The 25,057-nt window shown below is 36.2% G+C and overlaps 3 protein-coding genes and 1 long non-coding RNA gene across 8 annotated transcripts; 3 read left to right on the forward strand and 1 right to left on the reverse strand.

Moving 5' to 3' along the window:
- Positions 1 to 151: 151 nt before the first annotated feature.
- On the reverse strand, positions 152 to 2,166 carry eIF2alpha (eukaryotic translation initiation factor 2 subunit alpha). Of its 2 annotated transcripts, none has more exons than XM_031986027.2 (6): positions 1,939 to 2,166; positions 1,399 to 1,644; positions 1,066 to 1,297; positions 760 to 992; positions 565 to 680; positions 152 to 473 (listed from the first exon to the last, which is right to left on the reverse strand). In XM_031986027.2, the coding sequence occupies exons 2-6, from the start codon at positions 1,634 to 1,636 to the stop codon at positions 288 to 290; spliced, it is 1,005 nt and encodes a 334-aa protein (XP_031841887.1). In that variant the 5' UTR covers positions 1,637 to 1,644; positions 1,939 to 2,166; the 3' UTR covers positions 152 to 287. The 2 variants fall into 2 exon arrangements, with proteins under 2 accessions (XP_031841887.1, XP_031841886.1); XM_031986026.2 differs by having other exon boundaries at positions 1,863 to 2,129.
- Positions 2,090 to 6,941, forward strand: Usp20-33 (Ubiquitin specific protease 20/33). Its single transcript, XM_031986021.2, has 4 exons — positions 2,090 to 2,941; positions 3,034 to 4,788; positions 4,882 to 5,153; positions 5,236 to 6,941. The coding sequence occupies exons 1-4, from the start codon at positions 2,532 to 2,534 to the stop codon at positions 5,535 to 5,537; spliced, it is 2,739 nt and encodes a 912-aa protein (XP_031841881.2). The 5' UTR covers positions 2,090 to 2,531; the 3' UTR covers positions 5,538 to 6,941.
- Positions 6,942 to 8,365: 1,424 nt separating this feature from the next.
- VGAT (vesicular GABA transporter) lies at positions 8,366 to 19,714 on the forward strand. Of its 4 annotated transcripts, none has more exons than XR_012998400.1 (5): positions 8,366 to 8,743; positions 9,686 to 9,982; positions 10,591 to 10,723; positions 10,936 to 15,627; positions 16,166 to 19,714. XR_012998400.1 is itself a non-coding variant. In XM_031985964.2 (4 exons), exons 2-4 carry the CDS (start codon positions 9,702 to 9,704, stop codon positions 12,118 to 12,120), a joined length of 1,599 nt encoding a protein of 532 aa, XP_031841824.1. In that variant the 5' UTR covers positions 8,366 to 8,743; positions 9,686 to 9,701; the 3' UTR covers positions 12,121 to 19,714. The 4 variants fall into 4 exon arrangements, 2 of the variants coding, with proteins under 2 accessions (XP_031841824.1, XP_031841825.1); XR_012998401.1 differs by having other exon boundaries at positions 16,502 to 19,714; XM_031985964.2 differs by having other exon boundaries at positions 10,936 to 19,714.
- Positions 19,715 to 20,716: 1,002 nt separating this feature from the next.
- Positions 20,717 to 22,173, forward strand: LOC143175900 (uncharacterized). Its single transcript, XR_013000552.1, has 3 exons — positions 20,717 to 20,761; positions 20,893 to 20,989; positions 21,366 to 22,173. It is a non-coding gene; the product is annotated as an uncharacterized LOC143175900 (long non-coding RNA).
- The last annotated feature ends 2,884 nt before the right edge of the window (positions 22,174 to 25,057 follow it).

Genomic DNA, 25,057 nt, shown 5'->3' on the forward strand with positions numbered 1-25,057 from the left:
AATATCAAAATTATAAAATGTAAAGAAGATTCTTAAATACAACATTAAGAGTATTTCTCATATGAAAAATTTGTTTTTTTAACAATAATTTAAGTATTATTCATATTTATTTTATCAAGTTGATAGAAAATTATTTATAACTTATAATACATTGGGTTTTCTATGTTTATTTGAAATATTCTGTGAAATGTCCAGTAAGACAGTAACATACTTTCAAAAGTATGATTCTGACTTAGAAATAATTGTCACTTAATGAAAAGTGGGATATATGAATTTATTCTAAGTGTCTATTCTTCTTCCTGTGAATCGTTTCCAGGTTTTTTATCATCTTCCGCATCTTCTCCACCGCTAAAACCATCCATTCCTTCCACTTCCTCCTCATCATCATCACCAGCAACTTCTGCATTTTCAAGTTCAGCTCGTTCCATTTGTTTTGCTAGTTCTGCTTCATCCGTTGCAGTTACGACTTTCGGCTATAAATTAACACATTTTTATTACAAACAATGATTTCTACATTTTCAGTATACTTATCTACTAATGATCAATTTATACAATGTAACTTACAGCCATTTGAACATTAAATACACCTCCAAGTGATGTTATTTTAGTCTGTATAACATTAATAGCATCATTCAATGCTTTTAAACCATCCTGCTTTTCTGGTGTAGATGTTGTCATGACTAAAGTACAGTGATAATTTAATATTTTAGTGTTTATAAATTTTAATGTGAAAATTACAGAAGATAAAAAGAGACATACCATATAATGGTGGTGCAATTAAATTGATTTTAATTGGAAGTTCATCTGTGGAAAGGGCTAAGCCAGCTTTTAAAGCAGCTTTCACTGCATCAATTCCTTCATAACCATAACAAGCTACTTCCACATCTGCTCGAATTTTAACTGCCTGAGAAGTCAATTTTCTTTTAATATTATTTAATAACACCTCCTTTGTGTGTTCATCAAGACCACATTCTGCTAAAATGGATGGATCCCTAAAGTGACAATGTTTTACTAATCATTACCAAGTATGTAATATTTCTAACAAATTGCATTTCCCGTACTTACAAAACTGATTGTTTAAAGAAATCATATGCAGAAGCCTTTTGCTTCTTATACTTTTCTTCAAAATGCCATGCTGTTTTTTGATATAATTCTTCCAATTGATCATCACTGTCATAATGCAATAATTCTGCAACATGTCTTAGTATTGAATTGACAGCTTTTGCTTTTGCATACCTCTCAGTACATTTTTCTACATCTTCAGCTGATACACGACGTTTACTAAGATCAATATAACCTGTATTACATTGTATTTTATATATTGTTAATAAACATAGAAGAAACCAATACCTTTCTAATGGTATTCCATAAATATAACACATATTTGATTTTTGTTACCTTTTTCTTTGTCAACTCGAATAACAACGACTGGCTCAGTTTTTCCTACCCTAATGAGTTTGTTAATAGATCTTATACGTCTTCTGGACAACTCAGATAACAGAATCATACCTTCAATATTATTATATTCCAATAAATGTACATATGCTCCCATTTCAGCTATACTACGTACATTTACCATCACTACATCTTCTACCTCTGGATATTTTTCCTTATAAAACCGACACGATAACACCATTTTGATTGCTGAAAAATATAACATTATTTTCAATAATGACTGAAATGTTCATAAAACGTTTCAACACATAAATTCACTTATGTTAAACTTTGTTACTGATACACGTTTCTATTACATTTATTTACTAATCCATGACATTAATACATAATAAGAAAACAGAAGGTTAATGTGTAGGTTAACTTCACGAGTTCACTGAATTATATGACAGTACTCTCTTCATAATTACCAGCGTAAGTATATTTTCACAAGGAACAATCAAGTTTTTACAGACACTATCAAAGTATATTTAAAACAATAAAAACCTATTAAAATATGTCAATAATCCATGTGCAATCTTGACTTATATTTCAGTCAGGTTATTAAGGGGTTACACAGCGGTGGTCAACTTCTGTACCCTTTATCGACAGTGTATTTTACTTAAAAGCGCGACATCTACCATCATACACAGCTTTACATAAATATTGAAATTAATATCAAGAAAAATTATATCACCTTTAACGTAAACATATTTTAATAACAAGAATGTAGAATGTGATTCAAGTGTTCAATTTAATCGTTTATAAAACAGTAACAATATTAGCTATGTTTTAAATTTCAAATTGACTATCGACTGCAACATGTACACCAACCTATGTTGCTTTTCTTACATTGGCTATCTGATTGTAATGTGTGTTTAGTTAATTCTTTCAATACAACTATCTCCAATGACAATCGTTTTCGTGGATAATGTTCGATTACCAAGAACGACATGTCTTAGTCAGGTTAGAAAATGATTATAACTTTAGACAATTTGCGTGTGTGTCAAATTTCGTACGGATGTAAAAAATTAAAATATATGCGCGTTCTCGCGTTACACTATTAATAAAAATTAATAAGACAAAACATCAAAATTCAAATGCCTTTCATATCGAGGAATTGTCCTCACGTCGCCAATCGTGGTGATCTCGCATTTATCGAGACCATTGTGTCTCAAAAGGAAGGATTTAAAAAATGTAGTGAGTGTAATATAGACGGGCCTAATTTATGGTTATGCTTGTTTCCTGACTGCCGTTGGGTCGGATGTGCTGAAACGCACCTAGACCATAGTACTGTACACAACCAAAAATTTCCTACTCATTGTGCTCATATGAACCTTTCTACAAACCGTATATGGTGTTACGCTTGTAAAAGAGAAGTTATAACTACACCGTGTGGATGCATACCTACACAGATGGATATAAAGACACAGAATAATAAATTTTCTGGTGACGGTCTTGGTAATGTTGACTGTAAATCTGAGGACATCAACAGACTCATATTGGATAAGTAAGTATGACTTCTACCATTATTTTCCTTGACCTCATTGTATAATGAAGTTTTAAGATGTTAATTATCCTTTCTTATTTTATGAATTATAGATTTTATGGCGAACTCATGAACAGAGTTAATTATGAAAAAGATGGTATGTTTCACGAGAAGTCTGGTGATTCTCCAGACAGTACTGATTCAGATGAAAGTAAAGACATCTCTGGGAAACCAAGAGGGCTTGTTGGCCTTCAGAACATTGGTAATACGTGTTATATGAATGCTGCATTGCAAGCTTTAGCTAATGTACCTCCGTTGACTCAGTTCTTTTTGGATTGTGGTCATATGGTTAGCTATATGTCCAAAGATAGAAAACCCGGTCTAAGCTTAAGCTACCTAAACCTTATACGAGATATGTGGAATAGGAAAACCAGAGGATATGTTGTACCACATGGAATATTGACTGGTATTCTAACAGTTCATCCAATGTTCAGAGGATATCATCAACATGACACTCAAGAATTTTTAAGGTGTTTTATGGATCAGTTGCATGAAGAATTAAAAGAACAGATAGAAGATGATCGTGATAACGCATTAAGATTAAAAGGACTTGGAGAACAGTCGTCAGATGAAGATGAGACTGAAATTGATGGAAATGGTTCTAGCCAGTCTGATGCTGAATATGAAACATGTGATTCTGGAGTAAGTGAACAGAGTTCCCTTAGTGACGAAGGTGAACGTGGTACAAAGAGAAGATACTCCCGAGTGTCTCAATCAGAAAAATTAAGAAGTAAATTTACAAACAGAAGTATCAAAAAATCATCTGTAGATCAACCTTTTTCTCAACCGCAGAGGTCAACCCAAAACTCACCTGTTAAATATAGAACGAAGAAACAAATGAAAACTCGAAGTATCATTAGCGATATATTCGATGGTAAACTTTTAAGTAGCGTGCAATGTTTAACTTGTGATAGAATTTCAACGAGAGTAGAAACTTTCCAAGATTTATCATTACCCATTCCAAGTCGAGACCACATTGATATGTTACATCAAGGGTCTCTTACTCCGCAAAAGGCAGGACCGTGTTCAGATGTTGTATATGTAAACAATCAATCTGGTTGGTTGTCTTGGTTCTTGCAATGGATGCGGTCTTGGTTCTGGGGTCCAGTTATCAGTCTTCATGACTGCCTTTCTGCATTTTTTAGTGCAGATGAACTTAAGGGAGATAATATGTACAGTTGTGAAAAATGTAACAAACTCCGAAATGGAATAAAATTTTCTAAAGTTCTGGAGTTGCCAGAGATACTATGTGTCCATTTGAAAAGATTTCGTCATGAATTAATGTTTAGTTCGAAAATAGCAAATTACGTTTCGTTTCCGTTAGAAGGATTAGATATGCGACCGTATCTACACAAAGAATGTGCATCTAAAGTAACTATGTATGATTTAATATCAGTTATTTGTCATCATGGGACTGCTGGTGGTGGTCATTATACCTGTTATGCGTTAAATCCTATTGTTAATAAATGGTTTGAGTTCGATGATCAATGCGTTACAGAAGTCTCACCAGAAACTGTGAAGAATTGTGAGGCTTATGTATTGTTTTACAAAAAGTGGTCACCAGAAATGTTGCAGTTACGTGATAAAACTATGGAATTGATGGAAATATCGTTTAGAGAATTGTCTGATTTAAATTTCTTTGTATCGCGACAATGGATAAACCGTTTTAACACTTTTTCGGAACCAGGACCCATAGACAACTCTGACTTCCTTTGTCCACATGGCGGTGTTAATCCTGTTAGAGCACAATTTGTAGATAAGCTTAGTATGCCCATTCCACAAGCAGTTTGGGAATATTTATATAATACGTAAGTGATACACTTGATTTACTGTAACTAATTAATAAGATTCTGTATAGTCATTTTGTTTTGTTTAATCATAGCTAACATGTTATTTTTTAGATTTGGAGGTGGTCCAGCATGTACGCATTTATACGAATGTCCAATCTGCGAAGAAAAATATGAATCTTTACAAAAAAGGAGAATGTATGAAATGGAAGTATTTCAACGATTAACGCATAATACCGATAATCCTACTGCTATTTATGGATTAGCTATGGCATGGTTACGACAATGGCAGAGTTTTGTACGAGGTAAAGAAACACAGCCGCCTGGACCTATTGATAATAATTCTATTATAGTGAATAAAAATGGTCAGAATGTCCTTAAAGTTGGTAAGTTTCCTATTGAAGTAAATTGAAGTTTGTAATACAGTTATGTGTTCGAGTAAATCTATTTTATCTAACATATTTCTAGGTTCAGATTATGGACAAATACCAGAAGAACTTTGGCAATTTTTCTTGTCAACATACGATGGAGGACCTGAATTAATGTTGCATTCATGTCAGAGACCTGTTTCTGCTCAATCTACCGTTTCATCACATTCCACTTCAAATTCAAATTTAGATCAGAATTTTAAATCCAGTCGCACAGAAATTAAATCCAACAAACTGTGCATGACCAGGAGTTCTGAAACGATATCACAACAAGACAGTGCTATCGAAAGTTTAACTTCAGATAGTGATTCTCACCAAACACAGAGAGATGTTAGTGAGTAAAGTAATTGCTTTGATTTGCTCTAGCTGTGTATACAAATTAATATTTCTATATGAACATTAAAGTTACAATTATATTTAAAAAACATCAATTTTTAACTGTCAAGTTCTATCTGTGTTATAAATTATCACTAAATTTGTAAGACATATATCTTCTCTGATAAAATCACTTGCATTGTACTATTATTGTACAATTAGTAAAAATATTTATTCAATGTTGCAAAGCATTGTACAAAAAGTTTTAAATAATTCCTGTATATCTTGTAACATTCACTTGATGTGTTTTTTGTTTATCACTATCCGCAGTTTAACTGTAAATTTCTGGGTGTTACGTGTATTTGGTGGGCAATCAGTTAGTACAAAATTTGGTATCGACAACTGTATTATTTAAAGATAAAATATTTAATTGTATTCTTAGTCTGAACTCGGCTACATAATTCATTTTCCGACATTTCTATTAAATTCAACATTTTTCTGGCTTCTGTATTTATTACAATGTTTGTGTGTCATTCCTGCATATAGAAGATGCAAAACTCTGTCAAAAATTACATACTTTCTAATTTACATGTGTTTATTTGAGAAATGAGACACATATATATATATATGCCTCATTTCTTACATATATATATATGTATGTATAATATATATAAGTGGAAGACTGAAAAGTAAATCACTTTGATTTAGCAAAAAGTTTTAGTTGATGCTGGTAAAACGTACTATGTACGATGAAAACTATAATAAAACATTATAGAACGGTAGTAATACAGTTAAGCTTTGCAATGTAGACAATTTTAATAGAAAATTCAAAACCTCTACTGTAATCAGAATATTGTAACTTATAAATACTTTAATAAGTACATCTTCGAGGTAGGAGTTAAGAAAAGACAAACAAAAAGAGAGAAAGAGAAAAAAGCATTTTTTTGTTGTGATCTCACGGCCTTGTATGGTTAACAGAGATATTAAATCCAACTGTTACTATTTATTTTGTATACTAACGAATATAATCGTAATTCTATGTGTGAAATGCTCGTTTAGATGTCACTATAATTTCCATTACAGAAGCAGGGACACAAACGATTGTAAAGTTAATATCAATTATCAATGATCACTGTGCAAAGTAACATACCTAAGATAAATAATAAACAACTTGGTCTCTTTATTTATTAAAATTTACACTGGTCTTTATTAATACCTTTAAATATTGTATAATAAGAAACAATAAAAAAGTATTGTATTATAAGTTCAATTAGAATATAGACGATGCTCACGTTTCTTTTTAATATTATTCTTTCGTATTATGCATTTTTTAAATTAAGTGTATAAATCAAAAGATAAATTATAAGTTCTTAATTAAGTGTCTATTTTTGTAGTTCAAAACATTGAAAACTGTGTCATTTGAAAAAATTCATGATATGTACATATAACGAAGAGCTATATAAATTATTGCAATTGTCAACAACTGTTTACTAATTTTGCACAACCCATAGACCTATAAAATATAACAATAACATTTTATAAGCATATTTTCAAATTAAAAAGAATTTCTTAATTTATAATATTTTTTTAATTTTCCGACAAAAATTAATTTTGACATATCGAATTCCTTAACAAAACTAGAAATAAACAATAAAAACTTAAATGTCAGAAAACAAATACAATGTAATCCTAAAATAAACCTAGACTTCAGATAGTGCCTACGCCCCTGTAAAAAGCCCAAACCCTCGATATCAGACATTCTTCTCAATTCGTTTATTCCAATATTCGAAACACGAGTTAGCACTTTTTTGTCTCCACGACTATACGAAATTCATTCCACCAAAACTATGAATTGCTTCCACCATGTTTTAATTAACTATTATTTTTTAAAATTTTCTATTGATATCGATCTAAACCTATAAAGAGTTTTAATCATTACAAATGCCAATCAACACTAGAAAATGACCCATTCCCAATGTCTTCTTTACAATTGCCGAAAGAGTATAGATACTTTTTCCATCAACTATTAAAGAAGCTGATTCAGTAATGCCTAAACCGAAATACAATTCAATCGAAGTTTCAATAAACGCACGCTCATAGTTTCCACAAAGAAATTTTAAAAAGCCAGTAGTTCAACACTTCAATTTCACGCATATTGAATTTTATAATCGTCTACATAAACATTTACATCCATTCTAATCGATGCAATTACAAGAATACCTATTTTAAAATTATTTTCCGAGCTTAGTCGCATATTCTGAATTGACTTTTCGTCTTTACCAATAACGATTATAAAATTAATTACAGGAAATGTCCAAAATGTAATTCAGGACACATCATTAAACTGAGAAAATAAGTTAAAACTTCAAAAGGTGTCCTTTGACACCTTCGGTAGAAACAGTGTTAAATTTCCAATTCCCAAGATTCAAACGAACGAACGCCAATTTCTCCAAGAACAATAGAACAAAGTATACAACAATTGCCTATGAACCTAGTGCTAAGTGTCCAGTAGTCCTAGCGTAATCAGCAATATATAACGTATACAACAATTGTCTATAAACCTAGTGCTAAGTGTCCAGTAGTCCTAGCGTAAGAATCAGCAATAAAACTAGTACAATGTTAAAATGCTAAAAAGTTAAAACGTTAAAACGTAACATCTTCTATTCCCGGTATACGCCCGAGTGACCAGGGTTGACAATCACGTTGCATCCCCACCGGCTGCACGTCGAAGCATAGAAGAATACCGATCAACGGGGTTCAGTGCTCAGCGACCGTGGTCTCCCGATTCGCGTTCATCTAGGGGGACGAAACCCTTAACTACAGTACTGACGTGCGGAGAGATGTCTCGTGGACCGCATCGATCGAGGCTTGCGCGTTCCAGGGATGCTGGCCATGTTCCTCCGATCAGCCAACCCCTGTAACACGCCAACCCCCTTTAGTCTATGCCGCGATTAAGTGCTCGCGATTAGGGACTCGACGATCGCGGTAGACCCTAGACGGCCATGCGGTGTCGTAGTCCACGTAGTTAGACGACTCTCGCACCCTTTATTTTCAAGTATTTCCGTTCGCCGGGCCCGCCGCTGGATCCTTTCCTTTTAGTTTAGGCCTGCCCCGACGGAGAGGAGGAAACGGGACAGCTCGAGCTGGGAGACAGCCTCCTGCCTGACGTTTTTCACCGCTGGCATCGGTTGCTACCGCGAGATCGGGGGACGAATTCTCTAGTTCGTCGTTCGGTAAGTGAAACCGATCGGGGTCGATCCCGGGAACCGTTTAGAAAATAAAAATGTCGGGAGTGAAATTCCTGTGACCGTAATTCTGGACACCGATCACGGATAAGTGGATCTTTTAGGTCAAAGGAGAATCGCGAACGTTTTCGGGGTTTTAGTGGGTTGTTCTTTGAATTTTCGTGGATTTTCGTTTGCGGTTCTATTAGAATAGATTGCGTGTTAGATTCTTTTTGTTGGGCAGGGGCGTTCGGAGCTTTCCGTTACACCCTGTTCGTTGGATTTCGTTGCCTTGACCAGTTGAAGTGTTTCGGGGTTGGTCGTGGCGTGTCGGACGAGATTAATTGGGACAACTTTATTTCCATTTGTTTTCGTTTTATCGTCTATTTCGCTGTTCTTGAACTAGTGTCGGAGTGTATCAGTTGGTAAGATCCCAGTGAATCGGATTATTGTCAGTCTTGTTTTACGTTCAATTTGTTCTCTACTTATCACATTTTTATCTGTGACACGAACGGCCCACGATTAAATGTCTCGTGGGTGTAGCGTGCGAAAAAGAACCGTGCAGGTGCATCGATAATGGCCATCGTCGGATTCCACAGTATAATGTTACTCATCCGCAACAGTTGATACTCGATAAGCGCTTCGGTATCCAGTTTATTAAAGATAACGACGACTTTCACGTCGGGATATTCAACGTTGAATACTTCTCGAAGGGATGCGAATAATAATGCATTATTGCATCGAAATTTTCGATCTCTCGTGCTTCTATTTCTTTCAGTTTCTTCTCGCAACAATTGAATATTTCCTTTACTTCCTTTTTCAAACGATAATTGTATTACTTGGAGTCTAAATTACAATTTATGATAATTTATCGATAAGTGTATTGCTTGAAGTATAAGTTAGAATTAGCTACTGGAAGCTGGAAGGAAAACGTTTGTTTGCCATTTGTAGAGCAACGAAATAGAAAATGGCCTATTTCCGTGGATTCTACATACCGACCATCCAAGCGACCTTCAACGTTGCCTGGGAAACATTAAAGGCCAAATGGCCTGAGAACAGTCCCTGTATGGAACTGATTCGTGGTCCTGGCCAACGGCCGGCCCCAGGACAAAGCGGGCAAGAACAATTCAAATCCTTCGACGAGGGCCACGACAACACGGAAATGATGACCATGAACGGAGATCAAGTCTATCGGGACCAGAACAATGTACAAATGGCTGAGGACTCGTTCAGCTATCAACGAAACGGGTAATTAGTATTTGCAAATCTATAAGTAAATTAACCCCTTCACCTATAATATCGTGTCAGGCTCGCGAGGATAATTTCAAACTGAATCTGAGAAATCTAAGTGTTATTAATATTCTGTAAATCTAAATGAAATATTACTTTTCTGTTATTAATCATTGCCCTTCGAAGTAAACGTAGATGTAGAATAAGCACAAAATCATGCATTTTCCTAATAAATGATTAACGATAAAGCAGTTGCACCGATAATAGCGAAGAAATAGATCAGAAATATAGATTATTAATTAATTATCTATTATTAGAATATTAGAAATATATCATAGTATAGTACAATTCACTATTATTGTTTCATGCGTTGATAATAATCAGATACAAGGAAACACGTGACCAGTATTTTGTTTCAAGATCGCTGTTCATTAATATTCTATTGCGTTAGTAACATCATGTGACTCGTTTCAATTTTTGATTACTTACAAATATTCTTTGCATCGTTTTGCTCGTTGTTTTTAATGCGATCGAAGTTACTAATTGAAATTGATCAAAGAAGAAACAGAAATTCGAGCGAGACGATTCAGCGATGAGACAGTTACCAAAGGAATTTCGTTTTACAGGGACAAAATTAGGACAGGAAGCGTCAGTAGCGGCGAGTTCAGCGAGTACGACGAGGGCGGCGGTGAATTCGGCGCGTCAGGTGTAAAAATTAACGAATGGCAGGCTGCGTGGAACGTCACAAACGCCATACAGGTATTCCCCGCTTAATGCGACTTCTATTCAAGTAATTAAATCATTCCTTTGCAGCTTAGTATCCCAAATATGAAAATTTCATCTGACCGAAATATCGACATTGGAAACTACGACTATAAAACCTTTTCCCCAGCAAACAAACTATTCAAACCGTTACCAGACCCTTGAACAACCCACTTGACAACTCCTCTAAAACGCATATCCATTTCCAGGGTATGTTCATCGTCTCCTTACCGTTCGCGGTGCTGCGTGGCGGTTACTGGGCGATCGCCGCGATGATCGGCATAGCCCACATTTGCTGCTACACCGGCAAGATTCTGGTCGAGTGCCTGTACGAGCTGGACACGGTGACCGGTCAACGGGTACGAGTGCGTGACTCGTACGTGGCCATCGCGAAGGAGTGCTTCGGTCCAACGTGGGGTGCCAGGGCAGTGAACATCGCCCAGATAATCGAGCTGTTGATGACCTGCATCCTCTACGTGGTAGTCTGCGGCGATCTGATGATAGGCACGTTCCCGGAGGGCTCGATCGACACTAGGAGCTGGATGATGCTGATCGGCATCTTCCTGCTGCCGCTCGGCTTCCTGAAGTCCCTGCAGCACGTCTCGGTGCTGAGCTTCTGGTGCACGATGTCGCATCTGTTCATCAACGCGATCATCGTCGGCTACTGCATCCTCGAGATAGGCGACTGGGGCTGGTCCAAAGTAAAGTGGACGATCGACTTGAAGAACTTCCCCATCTCGCTCGGAGTGATCGTATTCAGCTACACCTCGCAGATCTTCCTGCCCACCCTGGAGGGCAACCTGATCGACCGCTCCAAGTTCGATTGGATGCTCAATTGGAGCCACATAGCAGCCGCAGCCTTCAAGTCCCTCTTCGGGTGGATCTGTTTCTTGACGTTCCAGAACGACACGCAGCAGGTCATCACCAACAACTTGCACTCAGCCGGTTTCAAAGGTCTCGTGAATTTCTGCCTGGTCGTGAAGGCTGTGCTGTCGTATCCACTACCGTACTACGCTGCCTGCGAACTCCTCGAGAGGGCTTTCTTCAGGGGCAGGCCGAAAACGATATTCCCCACGATATGGACCGTCGACAGGGAGCTGAAGGTCTGGGGCCTAGCGTGGCGGGTCGGTGTGATCGTCTTTACGATCTTGATGGCGATCTTCATACCACACTTCAGCATCCTGATGGGATTCATCGGGTCGTTCACCGGCACCATGCTTTCGTTCATCTGGCCGTGTTACTTCCACTTGAAGCTGAAGAGGAACTCCATGGAATGGAGCGAGGTCGCGTACGATTGCTTCGTCATCTTCCTCGGCGTGCTCTTCGGCGTGATCGGGGTCTACGACTCGGGCTCCGCCTTGATCAAGGCCTTCGAGATCGGCCTGCCGTTCTGAATTGCACTCGATTTTCCTTTGCGGCTTCACAGTTTTCTTTCTCTTCCGACGGGACGCGTTGCGTTCCGTTTTTCGTTAGAACGTAGACCGAAAACACCGTGGAACTGCAGCTCGCGCCCCGACGCCGTAGTTTCCCGAGCCGACAAAATGGCGTGTCTCGAATCGCGCTCGATGGCTTTCTGCGTCGTCTATCTGGTTTCTTTCGGATTCGGTTTCTTAGCTCGTGCAACATTCTAGGCTCGTGTTGAGGAATGCTTCCGAATCTGTTGCCTGAAATTTGCCGAAATGCTTTGTTGATCGGTTTCGTGAGAAAATCGACGAGGCTGCACTATAATGTCTGTGGATCAAACGGGTTTCTTTGTTACAATAACTTGAATGGTTGATATTTTCAGGATATTTCTGCAGAATTAATTGAGAAGCAATAAGAAGGTTTCTTTTTATATAAAACTTGAGATATTATCCGTCGGAGCTTATTTGATAGGCTACAATCCGAATTGTTATTCAATTCTTCAATACCAATTGCAATTATCGGGATGTTTGGGAAGTTCCTATCGATTTTTATACGAGGAACGTCTTATAATTTATTGTAATTGCTTTTCATAGGAATCATTAATATTCAGTGTATTATATTTATTTTAATTCCTTGCAACATCTCGCGGAACATTTGCGATTAACGTTTCAATCGTGCTAACGACAAAGAGTGGCCTTGATCTTCAAACTCGTAATCTCCGCCTCTGAATTTTGCAAACAGTTCGCGATGAATTCTGTGCTACAAACTAGCTTCTTCGAAGCTTTCAAAACTGAAAGAAAAACATTAGATATCGGAGATGCATTTCATTTCTCTCCATCTTTAAAACATTGCAATTGCCAGCGAACGGAACCAATCCTAATCAATCTCTTTCAATAGACAATTTGATTGAATCAACGGTACAACATCTCCTTAAATTCTCATCTAAAATGAAATTAATAAGCTGAACATCGGCATCGAAGAATCTGTTCTTCGTTTTCAAAAGATACATATGAAAGAATCTGTTCCTCGTTAAAAGCAACGTCGACATTAAGAAATCTCGTTAGAAACTCAATCGGGAAAAACCTGTTCTCCTTTGAAAAATCAAGAAAAAACCAGAGATTTATCCATGAACACGAACGACAAGACACACCGGCGTGATTTCGGTCGCAGATTATCGGAACGTCGCGCGTACCAACACGACGCCTCCCGAATTCGTTTAAATTAGACACTTGAGGGTTCGTTTGATTGAGAGCTGTACAAACGTTCAGGTGTTTTGAGATTGTATATTTATATTCCAACCAGAACTCACACATATCTAGCAAATGGATCTATTTAATGGAAGAAAGAGAGAGAGAGAGAGAGAGAGAGAGAGAGAGAGAGAGAGAGAGAGAGAGAGAGAGAGAGAGAGAGAGAGAGAGAGAGAGAGTGCGCGAGAGAAAGAGAGTGCGAGGGAGAGAGAGAAAGAGAGAGAGAGTGATCAACAGAGAGAACGAGGTAGAAAGAAAGGGTGGGAGAGAAAGGGAAACAAACAAAAAAAAGAGAGAAAGTTCGTAGAAAGAAAGAAAAGTCTATCCGCGAGAATCTTCGGCTTCGGAATTGTCCTGTGTCTCCGTTACGTTCGATGGTTTTAACGATGATCGTTGACACACCGGGGGCGCTTCCTTTAGGCAAACAGAAAGACACAGATGAATAATTAATGAAACCATCTAGACTAGCGCGCAAAATTTACGTGACAATATCTTTGCCTAGCTGTAAGTATAATCGATGTCTTCCAAGCGTGACGCTCGGCAGAGCGGGCACGACGAGAATTATTATGTACGTACAACAAGTTGAGACTACTGTTATTAACACGAGTTTTCCGGGTTTTATAATGGCAAAATGGTACCGCGGTCATTCTGGGGAGGCGTTCGGTCGCGTTAACGCGTTCACTGCCGTGAGAAACGTTGGGTTGCTAGTTTTCTATTTAGAGGGAGGATAATAGTAACAACGAGGTATTCATGTACTTGGGTATTATATGGACTATTTCTGTTTGTCAATCGAAGGTTGTAGTTGTCGCTGAGTTGGTATTTAATTAATATTATGGTATATTATTTGGTTTCTTATTAAATGATTTAATATAATAAAATAATATATTACATTTGTGTGTTATGTTACATGTGATATGATATATTATTTTATTATATATAATATTGCAACGTATTATTTGTTATATGCACAGCGTGTAATATTTTATTATTTGAAACAGAGGTAGTTCATGTAATATATAAGCATTAATTGTTAATTATTTAATATCGCAATTCTTGTGTTACACTATTGAATTATCTATTAGAGTTATTTACACTGTTAACCCTTTGCACTCGAAAGATTTTCACTAGAAATATCCAACGTCTTCCAACAAGATAAATATTCCTTGAAAACGTAAATTAAGGAACAAAGCTAATTTCAATTAAATACTACATACATCGACGCATTATAGACAGCTTGATATTGTATATAAAACTTTATAATTCACCTATATCGAGTCAAGTGCAAAGAGTTGAACATTTTTGTTTAGCATCCATCGTCTTCGTCGTTTGAATTGTGTTACGAACGGCACTCAACGCGTTAACCGTGCGACTCCACTTGTTTAATTACTAGCGACAAAAGAAAAATGGGAAAAGTAACTATGTTATCTTATAGCCGCTTCAATATCTTAAGTGGCCCATAGACGATCGATAATGCTTATCGAACGAATTACTCGGAATAGTTGTTTTTTAGAAAAATTACAAAATAGGTCGAAGATTATTTAGACCGGTGATATTCTCTTTATTCGAGTGACACGAGTTTATCCGTTCGAATAAAGAGTAAAGATGCTATGTCGTTACATATCCTATACAGATGCGAGTAATCATTGCAGTGTTACAGATGATTTAATCGAATGATTTCTGAAGTAGCTTAACTACGCTTCAGAATTCACCGGCGAGCCCTGTTCTCTTCCAATATCGCGCCACATATCCCTAACGAGTAAGATAATGTAATTACGTTGAACCTTGATGAACGGTAGCGGTAAAGAACAATATAGAGAAAACTACTAATCGTTGAATTTCACCTGTTAACTGTGGAATTTAGTTTCAAAAATGTCTCGTCGCGATATGATCGAACAATGAAAGCGCGTATACTCGTCGAACGCAGGAGAAACGCGGCTGAAATGTATATTCTAACGGAAAACTGAAGCAAAACGAAGAAGAATTACGCGTCTGTCTGAAAAAGTGATTCATCGTTAAGAGAATTAGTAATCGAAATAGTGCATTGATCGCAAATTATCACAGTTGGCGAATAAAGAAAAGGATCTCGCGTGTTAAGATAACGTGTATACTCGTCGAACGCGGATAACTGGTTAATAACATTGTACGAGTTACGTGCGCACAGTTGGTACAATGTTATCTGTTATTTATATTCAAGGAAGAAAGGCATATAAGAGAAAAAGACCGATAGTTGTCTACAACTCGGCTAATCAGGTACTATTTATTCATTACCATCGATGAGTCATTTGGTTCTTCGTAACGTTGTGATCGTTCCCAAGCAAACTTCATTGTCTGCGGGCCATCGTAGTTGTTACAATTTCGTACCCCTGTAACGCGATTAAAAAGTTGTTGAACGATAACTTAGATTTAACCCTTTGAGTGCTGAATACTCGAAGGGTTAACCATTTGCGGTTGTATTAACTTCATGTACAAACGAAACTTATGGCTTGTTTTTAGACGTAGGCAAATTTAATGCGACAACTGATCCCCATTTTGCATGAATTATTTTTATAAGTATTCTAATTCTTTCATTTTGATTTGTAATTTTATCTTTCAATTTTTCCACTTTTATCTACAATTTTATATTTCAATTCCTTCATTTTTATTTAGAATTTATAACGTTATATTTCAACTTTGTCATTTTTATCTACAATTTTACATTTTAATTCTCCCATTTTCCTTTACAATTCATAGCTTCATAATTCCATTATTTCCATGTCAAACCACCAGAACACTGTTCTGCTGTTCACAGTTCGCCCTGTGAAGGGCGACCGCAAAGGGTTAACTTGAAATCTGCGAACGTGAAATCCACGCAACACGGGACTTTTTAACCGCGTCACAAGGGAACCTATACAATCAGTCTAACGTCTCCTTGTTGCAAGAGAATGAAAATACACGAGCGCTGTCCACGAGTTTGTATCTATTGCACGAAAAAGTAGAGCCACTCCGAACGTTATCCTTCTGCATGCGTGTAAAATAAATAGACCCGTCGCTGGTACCGAGTATTAGCAGATACGGCGAGAGAAAGAAACGTAAAACTCGCACTCCTTAACTCGACGCGATAAATCATATTTTTCATTTCACCCAGGAGTGTCTCTAACGCTGCACACGGTACTATCGCGGCGCTTATCGTTCTCCGGATTTTCGCTGGTACGATGTTCCCGCGAGAAAACAAAACGGTAATTCGAGAAAGGTGAGAACGGAAAGACGAGGCGGCGACAGGTTTTTACGATACCGAGCGAGCAGCGCGAAATGTAACAAGTTATGTACGGACGAGTACAATTAGTTATGTAATCCAACGTCTTCCGAGGCCTAGACAGGTCGCATAGATCACACGTTAGCGTAAGCAATATGAATGTAGCCAATGCAGTAGTTCGGTGAAGGTTGCGGGACAGTTTTCTCCCGCGTTTCAATCTGTTAATCGCTTGCCACACAAGATCGCGTCGGACTGGCGACGAAAATCTCGAACAAAACTTAACGAATCCAAGCGTTACTCATTCCTTTCAAAATCTAAACGAAACATCTCTTTTCCGCGTTCAATCGTGAACGCCCGAAATGAATCTGCCGAATGGAAGCGCGAAATCCATTTTTCTCTCGATAAATTATTAAGGTTGAAGTACTTCGATCGAGCACAGTCGCGACAGAAATTGTCGGGCAAGGGGTTAATTACGGTTCAGCGGTGCTGGTTAGGGAAAAATCACTTCGACGCGTAAATGAACGATTGAATGTAATAAAATAATATTCGAATCTTTTGTAAAGGCGGCGCGTTTCGTTTCGTAAGGTATTGCAACCGCGGAGGGTGCTATTGAAACGAATCCTGGCAGCGAACGGGTTAATTAGACGGTGTCGGTGATGGAGTTTCGTAACGAATGGGAGGGGAACGGATGCGTTGGCGAGAATAGAATATAGACAAATAATATGAATATTATAATAATTGTAACGTGCTAGAAATGAGAATTGTAATATGAATATTATTTGTGAAATCGATATCGGTTGTTAATCAGATCTCTATTGTTTATTAGGCACAGTGTGCTTAAAGTCTATAGGATAACCGTACAATTCGTTTTTATATCTATCCTTTTGGGAACGAGAGAGGGAGAAAATGTATAAATGTAATTGTTCTATTCGTATATTTAGATGATCGATTTCGATTCGTTCGTAATCCAAGTTTCATCGACGATAGAAGCGAAGAAACGTAGCGAATAATGTCCCGCGGCCGCTGAAACGTGTTACTTTAAAGGAGATACGATAATATTTATGAAACGAGTCTTCCAAATGATGTCTTCCAGAATTATAATAATGATAATAATAATAATAATAATAATACTGATAATAATAATACTAATAATAATGATTACTGTAACACCGATCTATTGATCGGAGGAAAATCTTTGTCAATGATATTAAACGTTACAATTGAGAGTTATAGGAATTAAGAGTTAATTGTTAAGCCAATGATCAAATTTAATGTATAAGTAAAGGAAAGGAAAAGATAACACAAGAGAGAAAGAGAGAGAGAGAGAGAGAGAGAGAGAGAGAGAGAGAGAGAGAGAGAGAGAGAGAGAGAGAGAAGAGAGAAATATCATCGCTAATCGTCGTTCAAAACTAGTTCTCATCGTTTCACACGGGATCGTTCTGTCCTTAGAGGGTCGAGACGCGTAGATGGCGAACGAAACGTAAAAAACATTGCCTTGTCATTTTTAAGAGATCAGTGTCGCACCATCGATCTTCCGTTTCCAGCATGTAACACGGACTTTTATTGTAATCGTCGACCAAAGGGATAGCTAGCGAATATTACTAGATATTTACCTAATGTTACACAATCACAACGGAGAACGGAGATTCGGCTATTTTCTCCTCTTCCCGGCCGATATTCCTACGGATTACGTTCGAACATTTCAAATGCGTTCTTTTGTTAACTGGCTCCGATGGCTGAGGTGTTATCGCCAGCGATAAACGATGTTTTCGTTCATCGTGTTTCATTGCGCCGTATCGTTTGGAAATTTAAACGTCCGACAGCAAACATCCTATCCTCGGAACGTATTACAAGGAACAGTGATCTATGGAATGTCCGTTTTTTTCTTGTAGGTTCAGACAAGAATCTCGCCTGTTGACCCTTTGCCCTGCGACATCGTGTCAAATTCGTTGAGAAGATTTCGAGTGGACTTGAATATAAACGGAATGTAAATTCACATAAATGTCACGGGATTCTTTCGAATTGAATATTATTTTCCTGGCTGCAACAGCATTTGTTTATGATCTGATGGAAAATAGAAGATTGATCGCGAATTACCTCAGTTGTAAAAAGAGAAAGGATTATTAAATGCTTCGGAATAAACGCGGACGGAATAAGCGTAGAATTTTCTTCGTTTGCTAAGGAATTATGAACAATGAAATAGCTTTGTCGAGGGCGAAGGGTTAACGAACAGTCTATTTATATTCTAGATAAATTGTAAAGTGCATTGGAGATATTAAGAGAAATCGTGGAAGTCAACGTGTTAAGCTCCTGTTATATCGCCCAACGAATCGGAATTTTCATATTCCTTTGATCCGATCCCCGTGAAATTCTCTTGAATTTCGACTCAAAGTTCTTTTGTATTCAACATGCGAAACACTCGAGGCTACGAAACACTTTCGTAAATTACAAATTATACAAATTATACAAATTATACAAATTATACACGATGAATGGTTTTCGAATCCATTAGCATTGTAATTGACTTAAAATCGACGTTAACGGTGGAATAATCTTCTTGGACGTTGGGATAAGTTTCTTCGTGTTTCGTTGCTTGCGAGCTTTTAAATTCGTGAAACGAACGTAAGAATCTATCTGATAATCGTTGTGAACCGACTGGAACGAAACGACGATAGCTCTGACCGCCGGAGGTTCCAGAGAAATTGAAGCAACGACCAAAAATCGGGCGATCGAAGGATTCAGCGATCGAGCATGGTGGGTTTTCGTATAATTTCCGTGCGCTTTCTCCGGGATTAATCATGGATTTGTTCGCGTTCCCGATGATTTTCTAATGTTGTTGATTCGCGTCATGCTCATTCATCCCCGGTCACAATCAGCGGCGAGATACAACGTTTCCCCGAGAACTGATCATATAGATCTAATGCGCTTTCACGGAACCGCGATGCTTTTCGGCGGCGTTTCGTGGACAACCTCATTACTGTTGTAGTTAAATATGAAACGTATAAGCGTTATAAAACGATGTAAAATGGGCTTCCATATATACATACATATATGTATATAAATATATAAATTATAAAAGACGAAAAATACATCACCAAAATTTTACACTTGTGTCGTTCACTCTTCCCCGTATGCGAACAACACGAACAGAGAACCGAGAGGGAAATATCCGTAAGACTTGTAAATGACAATTGACGGTGCTATTTACGGAAACAGCAGCTTAACGTCAACCAACCGAATTTGCCAAATGTCCATTGAACAAATTGCAGAGATCGTTAGGGGTTGAATAGAAAAAGAGTAAAATGAAAAACAAGAATCGCTTATCAATCTTCAGGTTCTCTGAAATTCAGTATTTTATTGTAAATAAAAAATAGATACGTTACAGGTAGAATAAGAATATGGTTTAACCGAATTTGCCAAATGTCCACTGAACAAATTGCAGAGATCATTAGGGGTTGAATAGAAAAAGAGTAAAATGAGAAACAAGAATCGCTTATCAAACTTCAGGTTCTCTGAAATTCAGTATTTTATTGTAAATAAAAAATAGATACGTCACAGGTAGAATAAGAATATGTGTTGTCAGTGTTAGAACGTTGACGATGATAGACGAACGGTGACGCTGAATGACAAATGGCTAAAGTTCAAAGAATACTTTTGGATGGCGAGATTCAAAGGTTTATTAATCCTTTGCAGTCTAGATTTTAAAAGACTTAATTAAATATTTAGATTTAGATTTAATTAAATACTAGAAACAAGGAAACTCTACGTGTCAGTCTCTCGTTATTTGAATAATTAAATTATTCACTTGCAGCTTTCGAATTTAAATACCAAAGCTCGAAGTCTCCAGTATGGCGGCATTCGACCGCGAAAGATAAAGACGATGTTTATAAAATTTGGAATTTTTTAAGAGAGTTTTTAAGCAATAGCTTAAAAGGTAAGATCAGCTTCAAAATAGCTTTGAATAAGAATGTGGGTTAAGAGTTATACTTTTGTAGCGTTTCCAAGAATAAAAAGGGACTTTCTCTACGCGAAAACGTATGAAAGAACCATCGCATTTCTCCGTCATGCTCTAAATACTGCTTATCAGTACATAAAGGGTCCGTTCTACTAGCAAACGGCATTACATTTTCATTGATCACGATGGAATTATTGGTAAGCTATCATTCATTCTACTTCTTTGCAATAACGCGCTAATCGTAAGAAATATATTGCTCTGCTACGATATTACATTGTTTTTTTTTTTTTTTTTTTTTTATTTTACTTGAGCATTCTCATTTTTCCAGAAAATCGCCTGTGTCTTTTATTTGATTGCTTCGACAATTGTGAATACAGAACAGAATGTAACAAAGCAGTTAATACCGAAAGTTGATCTGGGAAATGGTAATATTGAAGACATATTTTCATTCGTTATTTCAGAATATTTTTGACGTCGCATTTAATTATCAACCTCAATTGATCGTTTTAAAATAAAGATTCTTGTCGAAATCGACTAAACGAATGTTATTCATTCGAAGAAATTTAATTTTCTGTATGAAATATTGATTAACCACATACAGACGTATTTGTCATTTTTATAATTATTTCATAATTATTTCAACGATTACAGTCGCCTGCCTGCGAAGTGTAAAAAGAATTCAGATTTATTCTTATTTATCACTGTTTAATCATTTCGTCGTGCGCAATGGCGTAGCAACAATAATGTCTAAAGGTGAAACGAAACGAACAATGATCTTCGACGAATTCAATTTCCTTTCAGACGAGGTGCCCCGTGTAAAAATCAAAGTATTCCAAAGTCCATCTAAAGTACAGAACGGGAAGCAATATACTACTTGGGGATTTTGGATAAAGCAACCAGCCGAGACAGACTTGTCGCATTAACGCATCATCGTCCGAATCATTAGTGTTTCGTTTACTGCTGACCTATTTAACCGTTCGCACTCGAGACACCTCTCACTCGCCACTTGATTTTTAACCCTTTGCGGACGAATGTCGGCATTTTGCTGAGATCGAACTTCCATGTTTGGAATACTAAGTTGTGAACAAATGATTTAACTGTTCGAACAGCAAGAAATCAGTACACAGTTTCCTTATTCAAAGGGTTAACCCTTAGCACTCCAGATGGTTTTGTAATATGTCAGCAACTGCAACTAATTTTTATGGTATCTCTAGTGAAAATGAAAAATGCCATAACATACCTTCGATCTTTTACCAATAAAAATCTAATAATTAATAATAGAAAATCTAATAATATTAGGGTAGTTTCTTTAATTCGTTAAAATATTTAATATAACTTGTTCAATATTGGAGCCTACAGAGTTCAAAGGGTTAATATAATAAAATTATAAAATCTTATCTGTAATATTAAATCTTGCATAATGCATGAACACGTAGAATATTGAAACAAAATAGCTTTCTTATTAACTTCTGTATGTTTTCTCTATAATTTCAAAGGATATCGTCAACATCTGATCGAAAAATGTCGAATATATCGAGTGAAACACTTTCGAGTGCGAAGGGTTAATCCTTCGAACGCTTCAGAATGATCAAGAGCTAATATATTTATCTAGAACACGAGAAATATTGTAGTTTTACAAATTTTTATTACGTCTTAGTTCGAAATGTTCTTCGTGGAAATTCTTTGGATTTGCGAAGGAGTACGACACCAAATAAATTAGTTTCTTAAATTAAATGTATTGTAACATCATTGAAATACATCCTCTTTATATCGATGTATGGTAAATATAAATCATCGATTACAGATTATTTTTTATACAGTGGATTGTTGGGATTCATCTGTTTGCCATGATTATTCAAGTCGCTTTTCGTTCCAGCCCCATGGTAACCGGCATAACGACCAGGCCCAGTTTTCTCATGAGTTGGATTGCATTGATTGGTCCTGTTGGCTTCTTGTTGTTTGTCCATCTGTCGAAAGAATCAAATTCTTTGAATGTTTAATAAACAAACAAAAGTATGTACTACTTAACCCCTTGCTGTATTATTTACTTTCGCTGCTGCGCTCGCGTAGCATTTTACTATCAGCAATTTGGAAGAAATGTAACAAAATTTTCTGTTTTACTTCAAGTGGAAATTTCATTTGATACATTGACAATAGCAAAATAGCTTTTTGCTTCGCTCCGCGGGGAATGAACAACGTTGAGTTTCGATAAATTAATCTAGAAATCCTCATCGCGAGTCTCACTCGTCATTGTATGGCAAGGGGTTAATTAACATTATTCCTACCGCGAGCAGTCAAATGACTTTTTAAAATTTCGATTAGAATTTCCTATAGACAACGTAATTGAATCGCCTTTATACTTCACGACTTTTCCTAAAATATATGTATAAAACGTTTTTTAATATTCACTCCTTTTTATATTGTTTATTTTCTGAGAAAAATTTGTAGTCTGTCTTACCTACCACGACCGGCCATTTGACTGGTAGAACGATTTATATCTTTTTGTAATAGTATTCTCTCAAAGACTCAATTCCGAAACTATAAAGTCGTTACAAACGAAAGGTAATGCAGTTGTGGCATGATTTTAGCCAAAAAATGCCTTTCAGGGACTGCTTTACGGTACTCCCAAGTGTTTACAGTTCTCGCTCGCCTATCAGCCTCGGTAAAATCGGTCAAATCTAAATGTCGGAGATGGCCTTTACAGGTATTTTTTAATATCCTAAAATTAGCCGGGATAAATGCATTGATTTTACATAAAGAATCCATGGGAGAAGAAATTTCGAGGCAGGAATTTTTATTTCAATTGGCAGAAGAACTTGCCATTGAATATCAAAGAGAGAATATCAAAACCTATTTGTAAAAAATGCGATGAAAACGAATAAAATGTAAATGATATACTTCTAAATAAAATAAACTATATTTGTACACTGTCAAATTGGCTGTTATCATCATTCTATATTAAAAAATATAAGTTGTACTAAAGACCAGTCATTTGACTGGTTGCGGTAGGAATAGTGTTAAAGAATTGTGATAATAAAAAGAATGCCAAGAAGATTGCAATATATGTATATATTATTATGTATACTACATGTATGTAACAACTGAGAGAAAGGATCAGTGTATGTAAACACGTTACATCTGTCCAATTTCATTTAACTTTCTCGGTGATTTCGAAACAGATGGAAATGATTTTAAATTCTGTTTAATTGAAGTTCGTGTAATACAAATGGTCAAAAGTTAAACGAAATAAATCGGATGAAGATAATTGTGACAATATCGAAAACCATCGCGTAAGCACAGGTGATCATTAAACTTTAATGTCAAACGAGGATTAAATATACGGATCCTCGATGAAATTGAAGATAGAGAATACAAAAATAATAATTAGAAAAGTATGGAGGAGATATTTTAGTACTATATCATTAGATTGTTAACTTTCAACATATTCAGCTGCTTAACGATTTTAAAAGGACTGCACTATTATATTTCACTTACCTTTTTAGTTTTTTCGTTGAAGCTTCGAGAATTCTACTTGCAACTTTGACGATCTGTCAGAATTCAGAACAGTTATGCGACAGGAACGAATTGCGCCCTGTATTTATACCTCGCATCAAGAACCGTAGAAACGTAGGGAAATCACAGATGGAAGCTACGTTGCACACGAGTATTTCGTAGCTACACGTAGGGGAATAACAGATGGAAGACTGCGCTGCACACGAATATTTCGTAGCTATACTACGAATACGATTATACAAATATCTTTGTCATGTGAACACATAAAGATAATACGCAATTTTATATTAATAAAAATTGATACAAACCGTAGAAAGAAAACATAAGTAATAGAATTAATTGTAAAATTTATAGCTATACTACGAATACGATTATATACATATCTTTGCCAGGGGAACACATAAAGATAATATGCAGTTTTATATTAATAAAAATTGATACAAACCGTAGAAAGAAAACATAAGTAATAGAATTAATTGTAAAATTTATAGCTATACTACGAATACGATTATATAAATATCTTTGCCAGGGGAACACATAAAGATAATATGCAGTTTTATATTAATAAAAATTGATACAAACCGTAGAAAGAAAACATAAGTAATAAAATTCATTGTAAAATTTGTGAAATTTCTTCTTTGACTAGTCCGGTGTTTTCGGAGAAAATTGGTTTTTTATAGATAGTTATTTTATATAGTATTAATATTACGATAAAATAACACGTTTAATAAGAATTATTCTATAAGAATTGAATTCTATAGCGTCTACACGTTGAAAAATAAAAATACACTTTTTCCGCTAAATTGAATGAATCATTAATCAGCTGCAAGAGATTTTAATTTTTAGGTATTTGAAGTACTACAATGGTCATTGTGATAATATTGATTGTATTCGAATTTCATGAATCATTGTTCGCAAATATTTCAGAGTAATTAAATAAATACGTTTTATTTTTGACATATCTATTTTTATAAAGAAAC

The sequence above is a fragment of the Nomia melanderi genome, chromosome 1 (genome assembly GCF_051020985.1).
Source record: "Nomia melanderi isolate GNS246 chromosome 1, iyNomMela1, whole genome shotgun sequence".
In the NCBI taxonomy this organism is placed as follows: domain Eukaryota; kingdom Metazoa; phylum Arthropoda; class Insecta; order Hymenoptera; family Halictidae; genus Nomia; species Nomia melanderi.